Raw genomic sequence first — 16,946 nt, forward strand, 5'->3', positions numbered from 1 at the left:
TTAGGGTAGTAAATCACTTAACGGTTTGCTTGCTTTTAATCACCCACCGCACTCTAATGAGGAATGAAGTGGGGCTGATGTCCAGCTCCTATGAATCTAAAAGGCTTCTTTCATTTATATTTACAAATAAATACTTGCACAAAAATGCAACACATGTCAATCAACACAGAGTATGAGTACCTTGATATTGTAACAGTTGATAGTGTGGTCACTCGAACCAGTGTAGAGTGCAGCATTCTTCCCATTTGTCTGAGTGACCAGGAGGCAGTTCACTTTTGAAGTATGTCCTTCAAAGATAGCCACACACTTTCTGCTCTAAAAGGTAAGCATAGTCTGTCAATATAAAGACCTGTAACACCTCTCAGGATCTGTACCTAACAGTAGTGTAGTACAGCCAACAAAAGCAAGATACACAAAGCACTGTTATCTTCCTTTACCCTTCTCATATGGAGAAGGGGTTCAGGAGAGGTTTGAAGAAGAGAATAGCATAAAGAAATTAGGTGCTTGAAAAAGCAGCTGCTTCCTGAGCTACACAGCTAAGCTTTACAAAAACAACTGCAACCTTGTGAGCACAACTAATCTAACACCATTCCCACAACCTTACTTACAACCAGATTGTAGGCACAAACAGTTTTGTCTGCTGAGCAGGTATACAATAAATTCCCAAAAATCTGAATAGCATTCACTGCAGCCTGGTGTCCCTCAAAGTTTCCCTCTGTAGGTTCTTCATCCTCACCTGGCTCTGAAGACAGTTCTGCAGGACAGAGACATATATTTTGATTATGGGAACACACTCAACATTGCTGTTTGTATTACCAAACAGCAAAACTACTTCATAGGCTCAGCACTTTAAAGTCAGATTTCATTGTGAGTTCCAGCTGGAGCCATTAAGTAGCAGAAGGCAATATAACATGATATAAGGATCCTACTGGCATTTTAAGTCCAGAAAGATCTTTGAAATAGCAAAAGGGTTATGTTAGTTTGTCCTACAGCTCTACGGATACTGTGGAGCAGAAGTGTTCATGTGGGAGATGGTAAGAGTATGTGGAGGGGTCAAGGCAAACAACATTCAATGAAAGAAGACCTGAGTATGCATCACTGCCCACTTCACTGCTTAATGCTAGGTTTGATCTTCTGGGCTAAAGTCCACTTTGGAAGTAGTCTGGACAAGACTAAATTCAAAGTTCTACAAGACACTATGTATATCGTATCAGAAGAAAAGCTTGAAAGATATACCTGAGGAATTCTTTGATCCTCTTAATAGAGATATGGAAGTCTGCGTCTCAGCCACACTGAACATAGAAAGAAAAAAGTAGCAGGATCAGACTTTGTAATCTGAGACACGAGACTACATGTAGAAAATAGGCTGTGACAAATACACTCAAAACCAAACCTTCTGTGCAGGGCAGGCTTGTTCTTCTATTAAAAGCAATTTGTAGATAACAAAACAAAGAAAGCAAATTCAATTTTCATTTTCTATCTTATTTCACTTTCAAATGAAATTAGAAGTTATGACTGTTCTAAGACTTTCTGAATAAGAAAAAAAGACAGACCTTTTATGATTACTGTGTAATGCTTTTACTTTTCAGAGATCTACAATAATCTCACCTTCTTTTCCCATCATCCCCGTAATTTGTGCCAATCTCACTGGTAGAGCTCACTTCATCATAACCAGAACAGGATGCCTCTAGGACTGTTTGATCCAGAGAGCTGCGTGAATCCCTCTTTGATGGACTGTCTGGTTTCTCATTTCCCGACTCTGATGAACCAACATCAACTACGTGACACTGAGGAACTGGAACTTCCACCAGTTCCAGAGAAACATCACTGTCATTCTCATCTTTGTTTCTCGCAGTTTGAGCAGTGACTCCTTTCTCCTGTTTTGGAGGAGCAGATGTAGTAACTTTTACTCCTTTCAGAACCTTCCCACCCCTGAGTTTCCGAATGGGCTTCAAGTCAACTATATCCTGCTCTGTATCACTGTTCTCTGGCACATGGGCTGCTCTCAGAGTTTTCTTCTTCCTTAACCTTCTCCTCCTCCTGTTCCCTTTTTCTGCTGGGACTACAGTGGTTGTCATCTGTTGCTTGGATGGTTCTGCAGACAACTTGGGAGTTTCATCCATTGGCAGTTCTAGAAGGGCTGAACACTTTGGCAGAGAAGGGCTACGCTGAACCCGTAAAAAGTTTTCAGTCACCGCATCATTTGCGTCTTTCTTGCTGAAAACAGACAGTGAATGAGAAGGGTCCTCACGAAGCCCAGCCTTTCCCCTGTTCCTAGCAGGCTTGGGAACATCTTGATTGGTATTTTGGAAACAAGCTGCCAGTTCTGATATGGATAGGGTTGCAGAGATAACTGGGTATCTTGATGTGTTCTGGTTGGTGTCTTCTGAAGAAAACAGATTAGCATCATATCCAATATATGGGAATAAGTATTTATGCCAAATAGTTTTTCCTGCAGTTTTCTGTTTATACTTTTGATCATGCATGTAAAGTACACACTCCTAGATGTTGAAATTTATGTGCACATGCAGTTTGGCTATTTCAGTCAGCTACCTACCCTTTACAAAAAATAACTGCAGAATGAAATCTTTATCTGCAAGAAGCAAAGGAATGGGGCCCACCATTCATGTTGAGGGATGACTATACACTTCTTTGGTGAATCTGTTAAGTCTACACTGTCAGCTCAAGATACCTTCACCCTTCACAGTGTTCTCCCTTACCAGCTGTGACCTGTGCTGTAGGACTGGTATTAACCAATGCACAGCCAATACATCTCTGCTGCTCAGTGACACAGATTGAAGACCTTGTGCTTAACTCATCTGCATTCATTATTCCTACCAAATTACTTGGAACTAGCTCATGGTAGACAACCTATGCACAACCCACTCTGCAGCATCATACCCTCAATCACAAGAATGGCAGCACTGTAAGCCATCAGAGTAAGCCTTGTCAGTTTATTTGTGGTGATCTAAGCCATGGGGCAAACTGTGTCCTTGTCATTTTAATTTCAAGTGAATATGAACAAATTAATCCATCCTCTTAAGTGAGACAGAGTGAGAGCACAACCAGCAGTTCACAGCTGTGTTCCTCACACCCTAAAACTCCCCAGCTGCATTTGTGGTAACTGCTATCCAAAGGAGAATGTTTCAAGTTCACTGCATTTATTGAGTGGGATCCCTCAAGGGGAAGGGAAAACTGTCAGTATTTGGAATACTTATCTGCTTGACTCTCTTTGAAACAGTAAGGGAAACCTATAGCAATACTTAAGAGAAAGCTGTTGGACTGTTTAACACATCACAGTACTAATTTGGTACTTTGGAACTACATATCCAGCTAGAGACATCTTCAACATGAGCACCTCACTCCACACTGTCTTCAGCTGGCAAGTTCCAAGATATGAGTAGATACATAGGGTATGCTGTATTTAAAGTAAATTAATGGAAAGCTTTCTTTCTCCTGACTCGTAACTGTCATACATGGCTGCAACCTGCTAGAAAACACTCTGTACAGAATAAATGAGCATTTAGATGAGGTTTGAACAGTTACTGTGTTAATTATACTCAGAAGACAGCACACAATCTCTTAAATTCTAAATACATGTCTAACATCATGCATCCCTCATTCTCTACCAGAAGCACAAGGAAAAGAAATCGGTCACTTAAAAGAAAAACACACAGGAAAATAAGAGTAACTGGCAACTTAAACCAAAACTTCTAAAATGAAAAGTTCTTAATTCTCAGCACTTGGACTACTGCAGATAGCAGACAAGAAAGTAGGAAGTCACTACAGCAGTGCAAGAAAACAGAATCACTCAGTCCCACAGGTGGGAGATTGCTCCTTCAAAGCAAAGCTGAGCTGATCTCTTTGGAAAGCAGACAGGCCAGATGTCCACCTCTCAGGAAGCAGACAGTCTGCCCACAGAGAATTCTTCTCCTCCAAATTACAACATTTACCTTACAGTAAGGAAATTCCTTCTTTTTACAGCTAATGCCCTTCTAGCAAGGAGAAACCAACACATACCACCCTTCTGCTGCACCTCTTCTGTTCGTGAAGCAGATGGAGAGCTCTGAAGCACAGAATTGCCATTTTCTTCTGAGCCTTTCGGAGACGCAGGTTCACATTTAACCTGTACTGCGGAGTCAGGAGGAACGGTGGGTGTGACGCCAGGAGACTGGAATGGCAACGGCACGTTTACATGAACGGAAGATCCCAGTGGAGGTATTGAAGACGACAAAGTGTCCAAAACAGGCAGGAAGGAGCCTGCAGGGGTTAAGTCAGCTGCCATCTGAGATTTGCTATTTCTTCTCTCACTTAAGACACTGCAGGAAAGTTGCTCTGACAGTTCAGAAGGTTCATATGTTTCTAATGGCAAAGGTGAAGAGGAAGAAAATCAGAACAGAAATGTTCACATTTTACAACAACATTTAGTGGTGCTAAGACCTCATTTCTTTTGTGCACATAGACAAGGAAAGGACTGTAAAAAGCCCCTAGGTGCCACCACCAAAGACAGTAGATCACACTTGAACAAATACTACATTTTTTTGGTAGGTTTTTTGAGTGAATTCAAATTAAATGCAATTTTCACAAGATGATGAATTCAAAGGATATGAGTCAGCATTCCACTACAGGAGTTTCATGGTATGATGTACCTTGTAGCCCCTGCAAGATCTGTATTCTTTGACTTCTCAGTGCACTCATTTCCATGGTTATCTGCAAAACAGTTGTAGTTTAAATCAGTCCTAATTAAAGCAGGTTTTTTGGCTGCTAACTTGTCACTCAGCCTTAATAACCACTATTACCTGTTGCTTTAATACAAGGAACCGTTGAACTTCAACATACGCAGCCTGCAGAGTAGCCCTAGCCTGCAAGAGACTGTTGTCCACACTATGCAGGGACTTGCTTAACTCTTCTTCCCTCAGCGAAATTGCCAACAAATGGTCTACCTGAGAACGTTCTGAAAAAGAGAGTAAAATTGTCCTTGACAGTACATTAAAATACACTGCATACTATCTATCAACAAATGCTACTGCCTCAGAAAGTAAAAATCACATAAAATATTTCAAGCACCAACAGTCATACAAGAAGTTGAGAAGAATTATCTACACAGAGTTTTTCACATCTACATGAAGAACAAGAGTTGAGCATTCCTCTTTCCAGGATCTCAGCCTTTTAACTCCAGTAACCATCTCCACCATAGCTTTGTCAGCACTGATCTAGTTTAAACAAAGTAATTATCTTCCACAAAGTTCTTCTCTTGAAGCACATATGTACATAAAGTACAAATATAGACTTTCCATTAACATAGTCAAAAAGAAAGGCAAATTTAAACTACATAAGATTCAAATTATTAGGTTAATCCAGAAGCCAAGAAAACGCAGCTTAAAAGAAAAAAGAACCTAATGATTAAAAATTTTATTTACTATTCATAATGATTTGGGGCCATGAGATTCATGTCTGCAATCTCTTGAAAAAAAGTCTCTGAGCATTTTACTTGGTTGAAAATCCTCATGTACTATTTTTAATGTCCCCAGAAATTACAGATTCTCCAAGCAAACTAAGTCTCAGTTTGAGCACTGCTTAGTTTCATGCAGGTTATAGATTTCCTCAGTAGATCTAATGCAATAACAATGACACTGAAGCAAAGTGATGGGAAGAGATTTTGCTAAGTCAGATGTGTTATTAGTTGCCATAACAGAGACCAGTCATTAAAGGCAGAGACTGATAAAAATCTCTACCTTTTTCAAGTAGTGAAATTAGTTTCCATAAGAAGATCCAGATTAATTGTCCTGTATCCCAAACAGCTCTTAATAATTAATTTACAAGATAAACTGAACTTCTGAAAAATTTATTCTGGGCTCCCAAACTCACTGACGATGATGCAGTGGTTTAATTCCCTAAAGTCTGCCTAAAACACAGATAGTACACTTTGATATGCAGCAACGCGGAAGTGTTAGGCATGCTTAAGAAAGACCTGCGTAATGGCAGAGTAAAAGCTTTCTTCAGTCAAGATCAGGAAGGACAAAGACACTCCACATTCATTTCCATTAAGGACAGAGAAGAAGCAATCAAAAAATAAAAAGCATTGCTGGAGAAAGAAAACGGTGCAAATTATTCAGACTACAAGTTTTCTGGTGAGACTACCTAAAATTGGAAAGGGAAAGCTGCATAGTTGAACTATAAAGGAGTGATGGGTGCTTCTCCTTTCAGAGCTTCCATCCAAAGAGGATGACTCTTCCCTGGGCAAGAAAGAGACACCTTCGGTAAGAGCCCAAGAAACACTAAAGAAACATTAAGGAACTACTGTTTTAGCAAAGTCAAAATACAACTAGCATTTATAACCTCCATATCAGAAGCACATGCATATGATATTCACTCACCTTTTTTACCCTTGATCTTTCTTCTCTTATTCTTTCTTTCTAGACTAGGGATTTCAGGAGAAGATCCCTCCTGCAAAGGAATCATTTATTAACCAATGATACATGTGCAATATTGCCTAATTTAAGGCATCAAACATTTTTTCCCCCAGCCATGATTTATACCCATAAAGAGGAACACACCATTAATGCTGCACATTCTCATATAATTCATTCTTCCCTCTCCACTAAAAAGAGGAAGGGCAACAGAACAAGTGTCTTGTTTTCATCTCAGCTAGAAAGAAAGATTAAACAAGCCAACAGTCTTCCACTTGTTCAGACATTTAAGACCACACCTGGGACAGATTTTCTGCTCTACAGTTTTAGTTAAAGGTCTAGAGGATTAAATCAGCAAGGAATCAAAACTATGACTTTCTGCATATAACAAAATCCTTTTTTGGATTTTCATCAGAAACTCTAATTTTTTTATCCAGTTTGGCTAAGTCCAAGGCAGGACAGTGAAAGAAATTCATATTTAAAAGACATTTAAAGTAAAAATTTTGCCAGAAGGGTTGTTTTTCCTGGCTTAACCATAAATCCAGAAAAAAAAATAAGCAAAACAGATTTCTACTACATTGTAGTTTTTATTTAAATTTTGAAACTTAAGACCTTTGCTGCAACACCAGGTACTTCCACAGAAATATTTTAACAGCTTGTTTCCCAGGTCACCAGTTATCAAATCAAAATTGAAGAATATTTTCCATTCCTACTAATTAAGAAAGATCAAGCAGAAGTTCTGCAATGGAAAAGCAGAATGGGAAGAGAGTCTTAAAGAAAATTAAGGTAAACATGCAAATTATTTTGAGGCTATCGATGTACAAAGCAAAGTCCTCCCTGCAGAGATTATTTCAAGGTTGAATGGACATTGACAGGAAACAAACAAACAAAACAAAACATCTTTAAGTATACCAAAGCTGGACAAAGTTGCACACTTACTCCAGTTGCCCTTCGTTTCTTTCCTACTCCTTGGCTGTCATTCTGTTCAGTACCAGATGTACAGCTACTGTCTGTAGCTGCATCTATATTATTAGATGCTGCAAGAAGTGAAGCATTATTTGAAGCTGAGCAGTTTTCTTCTGAGATTCCTAGGACATTTTGTTTCTCAAGAAGAGGTGTTCTCTTCTCTGGGCTCTCTTGCTCTGGTTTTGTGAAGTCTGTGACCTCAGACGTGGCCTGTAGACTGTGTCTTCTTCCACGTGTCTCAGTTCTTTCAGACATGAATGGTAACAAAGGAAGAGAAGCTGTGTCCTGTTTCAAGTCAGCCTCAATGCCAGTACTTGCCTCATATCCAGATGTAATGGGACATGAGTGGCTGGTTCCAGTTATTTGCATTTGCCCACTTTCTTTTATTTTGGCTTGTTCACTGAAGAAGCTATAAGCAGCAGGGTTTCTGTCTGCAATGACACTACTTTCAGAAAAGCTACGCTTTCTGGCTGAGCCAGGCACTGCTAAGGAAATTCCTTCCCACTGGAATCCTTCCAGAGTTGACAGATCAGATTCTTCACCGAGTTCTAGACCCTCTTGCTCATTCTGAACAAGAGGCACCATTTCTATGCCAAACCTTTAAGAAGATAAAAAGAAAAATAAACAGACATGTAACAAGCCAATTAAATCTAGATAAAAGTCTTCCTAAAGTCTTTCTCTTCCCCAAATGCTTTAGGAGACGTAGCAATTCATTATGTTGGTATTCCATGCTTTCTGTCTTATCTGCCAATGGAGTAACTTTTGTTTATCACAAAATTAGATTTAGTGGCTAAGAAACACCACCATAATTTCCAAGTCAGAAATTGTACTATTACTCCAGAATGAGTCTAGAATAAGCAAATGCAACATCTTTTTAAGATCCCTCAAAAACTCCCACTTCAAAGAAAGTTTCAGAATTGATATACTACAAAATTCAAAGCTTAACAAATGAAGTAGGAGCATTTACTCTGCCTGCAGCAATGCAAGCACTTCCTGTGTCTGTTCAACTGTCAGAGCACTGTTTGCACCATGATAGCATTTCCATCTTCTTCTACCCACTAGAACTTGAAAAGCAAATATATTGTAAGTGTCCATATTCAGATGCTAAGCAACCACTATGAAGAGATCAAGATCTCTTCTAAGCAGCAAACTACCATTACTTATCTTTAGACAAATATCCACAACAACAGCAAGCAATCACAGAAACTCTAAATTACTTGCATATACAGAAGACCATGGTACAGCAAGCTTCATTCTCAAGTCTTAGACTTACAGTGGAATTCATTTTATATTTGGAGAAAAACAACTTTTCCTCCCTCAACATAAACACACAGAACACTTGTGTGGTTAGATCTGAAAGCTACCAACCTTGGTAAACCTTTGCCAAGTTCCTGTTTCTTCTTGGTTACCTGCTGGATGACTTGATCCCAGTTTACATTTCGCCGGGAAGCACTAAGAATCTGCCTGAGGGTGGGTTTAAGCCCTGATTCCTTCTCAGTCTCACTTCTCCGATGGCCACTTACATTCCGAATGCGACGTGCATTATTGAGATTGGGCTCTGGAAGATGTGTCCCAGATTTACTCTTCAGACTAATATGTCGTGTCAGGTCTCTCTGCAAAGATGCAGGGAGGCCAAGTTTGCTCAAATCAGGAAGAAGGAGGCCTGGTGACTGGCTTCCTCCTTTCTGCAGCTCATGATCAGAAGAATTCTCAAACCCTTCCATTTCTAAGGGATCATGTGATTTGACATGTTCTTCATTGCCTTCTCCACCCTGCAAGGAGGTTTTCAAATCCACATGCAAAGGGTCCTGATCACTTGATGGAGAAACTGTGGATTCCATCTGAAATGTAGAATCTTTTATATCGGCAGAAGCAATACCGGTAGCAGATGGCTCTTCATCATCTTCCTTCTCAGAGGTGGCAGGTTTACATTCCACAGGGTCAAGGGATAAACAAGAACCAACAGAACAACTCAACTTTACAACTCTCACTTCTGACTTCTTGCTTGCTGTTAAATCTTCATCGTTCACATCTTCTAATGAAGCTGATCTGAACTCATTCTTTGGTGACACTGCCCTGGTTTCTTCCTTATTCTGGTCATTTGTATCTTTGCAAACGCTTAAGGGAGAGTTTTGCAAGGAGTGGCTGGACTGAACATCTTTGGTGCTTTGTTCTGCTTCACTTAAGTTATTAACAGGCTCTCCAAGATCGCTGCGAAGCACATCTCTGTTGTCTTCTAATTTAGCAGCACATGCATCATGCAGTTCTGGTGAGTACGAGAATAAACCATTGGCTTCCAAGCTCAGCACATTCACATGATTCTGCTCTTTGCCACTAGTTGAGGCTAACAGAAGCTTGACATTTTTTAAGAGACTGTGGGTGTCTTGCTTCGGGGGAGATAATTTTATGTCTGTGATATTCAGAAGAGGGGATTTCAGTGATGGCATCCTATTACTTCTGCCATCACCTTTGTCAGGGTTTTCACCACTAGAGCTGTCTTTCATTACCTGGCAAGAATCAATGTGGTCTGACATTACATTAGAAGGGGAAGATGCCTCCTGATTTTTAAGTTTTGAAAGGCTAACATTAGCTTCACAAGATTTTTCTTTTGCTGATGAATCACTAAGAGGCATAAATACAGAATCCATTTTATCTTGAGTTTTAGAAACATTATCTTCAGACCACGGTTGGGATGGGTAGGGAGTCCAGCGATGCATTTTGTCTCTGGAAGGACTACCACTTTTTCCACTGGCTCTTGAAGTTTTGCTCTCTGGTTGCTTCAGCCTACCAAAGTCAAATCCTCCCTCAGAAGCAAGATGATCACTAGTAAAATCAATCAAGTCTCTCCTATTTTTCCGACCTCTGTATGGTGGAGCATCAGTGACTTTCTCCTGCCTCTGCCACACATATCTCATCCTATTGTATTTATTAGGCTCTACTGAACATGCATCTGCAGGACCTTCAAAATTCCAGCCATTTGCACCATGAGGACTAGATTTCCAGTTCCCTCCATAATTCTTGGAATTCCAGCTAGAAAAATGACCTGTTCCTTCTGGATGCCACGTAGAATTTCTCCCTCTGGCACCATGATGCCAATTTGGTGGTCCTCCCTCTCGCCCACTTGGATGCCAAGCACTCCCAGAATTCCCATAGTTATGACGATTTGAAGCATTTTGGTGCCACCCAGAGCGTCCCCTTGAGCCACCTGCATGTCTGTTTGTATTAAGGTTCCTCTGACAGTGTGAAAATTTGCCTTGTCTAGGACTAATATAATCATCCTTTTCCCACTTCCAGTCCCTTTGTGATGCATTATGATGATGCCATGATGACTGATCATATGCTTCTCTTTCTTTGTAAGCAGCTCTTTCTTCTCGCCTTCTCTGTAATCTCCTGTCACCACATTCTAATTCTTGGTTTGCACAGCCTGGTTCAGCTTGCCTACAAAACAATTGAGAAAAACCTGAATTCTGATGCCATTCCACTGAAATCGAACATTACATGAGCCTCACACAGTTTAGTTGCACTGAGAAGAAAACTCTCCCTCCCACACCAATAAAAAGGCAGGGATAATTCTTTCAGCAGTTTAAATGTCCAGGCTTCCATATTATTCGACTTTCAAAAGCGGTGCTGAACATCTACTTAAATATGGTATTTCACAATTGATCTTATAATAACAACTGATTTGGTGCAACAGACTAATTCCTAAATATTTCTGTTTGACTCTGAAGATAATAATCCTGTCTACTTCCTGGTTTTTGAACTAGTATGAAACAAACCAAAAGAAAGCTTATTTCTGTTGTGTAGTATTTGTAATCTGAGTATTCCTGACAGGCAAAAAATTCATTAGTAGTGAGGTAATTTTTTTTTCTTAAGACTAATCTATCAGTGTTAGATGGTATAGTTAAAGTGAAATGATACAAAAAAGGACCAAAGTTAGGCTGAGAAAAACAGTTATTCTGATTACTGGAGAAAACAACTGTGATCATGTCTCAGTTAAGCTTAAAACACAGATGTAAAGCATCTACAGAAGTTGTACCCTGGATACAAAAATATTTTGTCTCGTTTTAGCCAACAGACTGGAACAGTCCACAGAAGCAGTATTGAGTCTGTATAAGCCTCTCTGAAGCACTATCTATTGCCCTTTGGATAGTACTTGTGCTTGGCAACTTATGCTGAACACGTGGTAAATTATCACATGCATATTTAAAGATAAATGCTACCTTAACACTGACAGCAACTGCCAGGGTCAGCAGTCCATGGTATTTATTCCACCAACTGAGTTTTTATTAAAAGTGTTTCCAAAAACAGACCACACAAAAGCTTCTTTCTGACATTACAGAAGTGCATTCAGATTCTAGATTCCTGAGCAGGCAACACAGAAAACTTTCACACTACTACTTAAAAGCAAGTAATCTGGATAAACTGAAAATTCATTATGTACCACACTAAGTTTTCAACACATTGCAGTTCTGATAAAAGACGATTAAATCACTGTCTAATGGGAAACAGTCTCCTGCGTAAGACAAGAACTCAAAGAAACGACATCCAAGTGACACTAATTTCTAGGAGCTGACTCAACTAGATTACAATCTAATGGAAACAATTTTGCTGTATTAGTAACTTAATCTGTGTCCTTTCTTTCCCCCCCTCCTCCAAACTGGCACAGAGCAGAGAGATTTTGTAGTGTTTTAGCTGCTTCAGAACACCACTGCACCAACAGTGTTGGTCCTTTACCATAAAGCCAAGCAAAGTGACATTGCTGCTACCTACAGTGACCAAAATTGAAGCGTGATTCAAGGATTATGGGATTTGAGCTTGAGACAATGACAGAATAATCCAATTCATTTTAAAACTGGACAAAGTTTTATAACAAAGCATGTTCAGCAACAGCTTCTTAAACATCAGGTTCTTACAGACCCAACCCAAACAAATATTAGCACTACTGTCACTTACTAAACCTTTTGGTTAAATGAGTATTAAAAATAAAAACATTAGGGCTCTCAAAACACAAGACTCTACGCTGGGGACTGTTCTTACTCACAACAGAGAACAGTTGTACATCCTTACTAGCAGCATATCAATATAACAAGAACACTCAGCAGAATTATATTTACAACTTGAAACTACAATATCCACACAGGTGTCTTGTTCTTGGGCAGTGTACGTTTCACAAGCACCTAAGACTTAGGAATATAACATAACTGTATAAAAGCAATTCTATGACCTAAAGGATGAAAGGAAAACTCACCGATCCTGTTCCTTCCTTTGCTTGATTAGTTGAATGAGTTCTTTGTCAAGGTATTCTTCTTCTGCCTCTTCTTTCCCCTCCTCGTTTCTGTCGTGGGCATCAACATTGTCTTTGTGCAGCTGGCTGGAGATGTGCTTGGCATATGCTGACAAACCCACTACTGTCACCCTGCACACCCGGCATTCATGGTTGCTGTCCCTAGGAAGAGAGGCAGAGGGTGGACTTTCAGCTCTGCCAACAGGCATGGCAGGTTATCTCTTGTCTTAACTTTGTTTCCTCTCAATATTGCCTTGAGTTCAAGACAATCATGTTTTGATCAGTATATTTAAATTACTTGAATTTTCTAGATTTTTCTTTCAAGGTCTATTTTTTTTGATGGTCAGTTTTTACAAGATTTTTTTCCAACAATCAAGAGGTAAAAGACTTGATAATAAAGCTGTATTAACTGGGAGGAGGAATTCTTCTTGAATTGTTGTACTCAAAATCTTTTTAGAGGAAACATAGTGAGCGAGGAGGCAGAGTGGAAGGCTTACAGAGCTAGCAGGAGCTGCTCTGAAGCCCATCCATGGTGCCAGCTGCACTGGGGAAGCCTGGTGACAGCTTCTACATTTAATCCTTGCCTAGAGCGTCCCCCCAGTGAAATTTAGAAAAGGGAGGAGGCAGTACATGGATACAGCCAATCCTGATACAACATAACCTAAACTGGGACAGCTGAGACTGCTGCCTGGAATCCAAAGACTCCACAGCACAGCAAGTGATGGGAGTGTGTCTTCAGTTCACTGTACTTTATTTGGTTCAAGAGTGCATGAGGTCTGCTTTCTGCTTTGGATGACTTATCTTAAAAATTACAGAAATCATTTCAGCTGGAAGAAGTTGACAGCTGTATCAGACAAATGGCTTTACTCGTATTTCACTGAATACTGGATTAAAGTTACAACAGTTTAAAAAAAATATTTCCTTTTAAAGAAATTTTAATTTCTAAAAATGCCTTTTTGGTTCTCCTGGCAAATTCTTTCAATATTTCACTGTTAAAGAAATACACTGTTAATCATAAACCTAAACAAGGAAACTATGTTCAACAGTTGGAAATAAACAAACAAACAAACCAACCCTGAAGAGTACAGCTTGCTGCAAATAATTCAGCAGGACCAAGTTAGGGCTCTCTGCCTGTCTCCATAAGGCCATCTCCACTTCTGCTATTTAATTCATAAACGCAGATCTGCACATTCCCACGGCAAACTAGAAATCATCATCTTGTACTTGCAACACCAGAATACCAACACACAGTTCAGGAATGGGGCAAAATATGGGATCCATAAAGGAAAAAGCAAACATGAATCTTTGGCTTTTTCAGGGAAAAGTTACAAATAAAATGAGAAAAAGATCAAAAGATTCACCTTCACTCAAGACATTATGCCAACATCCTTACTGGAATGGGCAGCAGAGTGTCTGCAGCTGTGTTTTATTTATTCTGGAAATCTGTGATTTTCTTGCTAACACAGCTGACATATTTAACATATGCAGTCATTCAGGCACAGCTAGGGAGGGGTTTATTTTAAATAAACTAATGTATAAAAATTACATGTTTTATATTCCTGTGTTTTGTATGTTGCAACATAACTGATTTCAGAGGAAATATTTGGATAAAATTCATTTACACAGCCAGGAGCTGGCATATTTAGTCTGTATTTTCCAGAGGAGGGTGCATTTCATTCTGAAAATTTCACACTCACTAATGAATATTCAAAGCCTAGATATATGTTGTACTTTAGACTATATTATTAACCCAATATAGATAAGCAAATACAACCAGTAAATTTTACTAAAGCCATCAAGAGAATCCTCATCACACTCAAAAGTGGCACAGCTATGTATTGGTAATAAAACTTATTTTTAACTTGGGTCATTACACCAGGCAAACTGCAAATAGAAAGCTGACTTCTTGCTCAAAAAGGTGTTCTTTCTATACCACGTTACACTTTAATCACATGGACACTTCAGCAAGAAAAATACCTCAGAAGTACTAATTAGGTTTTAGAGAACAGTGCAAATCCTTCCTAAGACCCATGCTTCAATCCTTTTATAAAACTTTGACCGTCCTCGTTAATAGGCTAACTAAATACATTTCAGTTTTACTTACTTTGGGCTAAGCCTGTGAGTTAGCGACTGGCCTAAGGACAAAGAAGTTGTTTCTATCACTTCAAACTTGCAAGTTACTATTTAAAAAGCTGTGGACTTAGTACCAGCTGACAGTCTGGAAAGACTCAAGTGTGTAGTGATTGGGCTTCTCTGTCCTGCTCTTAAAACTACATGAACCTAAGGAACAAACATCACTATTCTGTATAAACAACAACTTCAATTAAAGATGAAGTGCCTGCTAGGAGTTCAGACAGTTACACTTAAAAGAATTAGATTTTATTCAGTTCTTTTATTCCTCTAACCCCATTAACATCAGCCAACATTGTACAAACTCCACAACACACACTGAGCATGTCTGCGCATCTCTCTTCCACAAAGGACCACCACACAACCAGCTGTTCAACAAGACCACAGTATGAAATAGGCATGGACAGTTTGAAATAAACATGGCGAAAGTAATGTCAGCACAAAACCATACAAGAAAAATAACAGCATGCTAAAGCTTTGTCCTTGACATTCAATTCTTCTGTATCACATCAAGTAAGGCTTCAAAAAGAGACAAGCTATAAAGCATTGCCAAAATTTATTCTGGCCCTTGATATTACTAAGCTAAGTTTAAAAGGAGAGAAGTGTTAACAAGTGTGTGGATTTCCTTTAATTTTCCCTGAAAGAAGTTTAAAAAATGACTGCAGATGTATGTTATATTTGAAACTAGGAAAATGTTGATAATACACATTTTAATGATATTATCCTCTGTTTATGAGGCTGTTGCTTGCGCTCTGCATTTTCTACTTGTGTTGCTTTACAAGGCTGTGAGACTCAAAGATTTCTACTAAACTGATAGGAGGAGACACATAAAGGTAGAGAATAAGTCTCCTACTGCCTGATGAAGATGTTCATTACTCATTCTGAGAACAAGCATCTTCTGTGCATTCTTCTGCAAGTAATGTAGACAGTTATCTTCGTAATAAAAAAATGTATTAAACTCAATTTCAGTCTTAATTCTTGGGTTTCCATTTCTGTATCAACTAATTTGCAAGCCTCTCCAGGCAGAACATACAACTACTGAAATTTCTGTTACCTAAAATAATAACTCAGAAGGCCAGAAATAAGATGCAAAAGTGTGTGACACTTCAAGCTGATTTCAGAGTCATTATCAGAAGAAGAAAGTCCAGAACATAAATGTTCTACAAGTGTCTGTGTGTAGTGCAGACAACAGTCTGGTTTCTGAGCAATCCCTTCCCAGCTGTTCAGTAACAGAACAAATTATTTTCACATTCAACAGGACAGATACGCAATTGCATGATGCTCTTGATCCCAGGCACATTTTCAGAATGTTCCTAGCTCCCAAGACCCAACAGAGAAGAAAAAATTCTCTGGGTTTTTAAGGCTTTGTTTCCTGTCTTTTTAACAAGTACCTGAATTTTGAACAACAAAAAACAAATATTCCTCAAATGTAAATCTAAGTAAGGGACACCAGTGGCAAGAGAAAAACAGAAAGAAGGATGGAATATGAGGAATTCATAATTTTTATGCCCTCCATCTTTACTAAAATTATGGTTTTCTTTGAGAATAAAATGTAAGTTGTTTCCTAAAAGATGCTTTCATACATTTTCTTCATGTGACAAACAATTTTGTTTATCTGGAGTTGAAGATTTTCTGAATTCTGCTGAAACAAAATAAAATTTGAAGTGGGAAAAATTACTTATTTTCTCTCTGATACATTTCAGCATTTTGACAGACTGCACAACCCTTGCCTTAAGTCAGGATGATGATGTTGATTCTGAAGACGGAAATTCTTTTCCCAGTTTCCTAACCTTCTGTGAATCATTAGACAAATAAATCTAATATTAAATGGAAGTAGAAATTAAGCAGATCTTATTTACTGTCAGTTCACAGGTACTTCAAGGTAAGCAGTATCTTTTTACTCAATGATCTGCAATAAGGGTTATTCTTTTTATGTTAGAGAAAGCATTTGAAATGTTAGCAGATATAAGCCGGCATATGGATTTTCTGGAAGTCTTAACCTAAAGCCAGCAATACTTAGCACAACAATGGTATCATATAAATTACAGCTGGCTCAGAAAAGTGTCTTTGTCTGTGATGCCTGATACAATCTTGTTTTCCAAACATGGACACTTTTCTGTACCCATATGCTTTGCATATAAAAAGCTACTGGAGAG

At 38.9% G+C, this 16,946-nt stretch overlaps 1 protein-coding gene across 4 annotated transcripts in view; it reads right to left on the minus strand.

Annotated features, from left to right (window-relative positions):
• Window positions 1–16,946, minus strand: part of ZNF106 (zinc finger protein 106) — a 39,140-nt gene that overhangs the window by 12,897 nt on the left and 9,297 nt on the right. Inside the window, exons 4-14 of one of the 4 annotated variants that reach the window (XM_064146431.1) lie at window positions 12,625–12,822; window positions 8,745–10,814; window positions 7,350–7,974; window positions 6,378–6,447; window positions 4,800–4,954; window positions 4,650–4,710; window positions 4,021–4,362; window positions 1,609–2,383; window positions 1,237–1,292; window positions 609–754; window positions 181–315 (exon numbers count right to left, since the gene is read on the minus strand). In XM_064146431.1, coding sequence (XP_064002501.1) covers window positions 181–315; window positions 609–754; window positions 1,237–1,292; window positions 1,609–2,383; window positions 4,021–4,362; window positions 4,650–4,710; window positions 4,800–4,954; window positions 6,378–6,447; window positions 7,350–7,974; window positions 8,745–10,814; window positions 12,625–12,822 — 4,633 coding nt within the window. Of the gene's footprint in view, window positions 1–180; window positions 316–608; window positions 755–1,236; window positions 1,293–1,608; window positions 2,387–4,020; window positions 4,363–4,649; window positions 4,711–4,799; window positions 4,955–6,377; window positions 6,448–7,349; window positions 7,975–8,744; window positions 10,815–12,624; window positions 12,823–16,946 lie in introns of those variants that run through there. The other 3 variants (XM_064146421.1, XM_064146442.1, XM_064146451.1) reach the window with 3 other exon arrangements.

This window comes from Pogoniulus pusillus, chromosome 1, assembly GCF_015220805.1.
Source record: "Pogoniulus pusillus isolate bPogPus1 chromosome 1, bPogPus1.pri, whole genome shotgun sequence".
NCBI lineage: Eukaryota > Metazoa > Chordata > Aves > Piciformes > Lybiidae > Pogoniulus > Pogoniulus pusillus.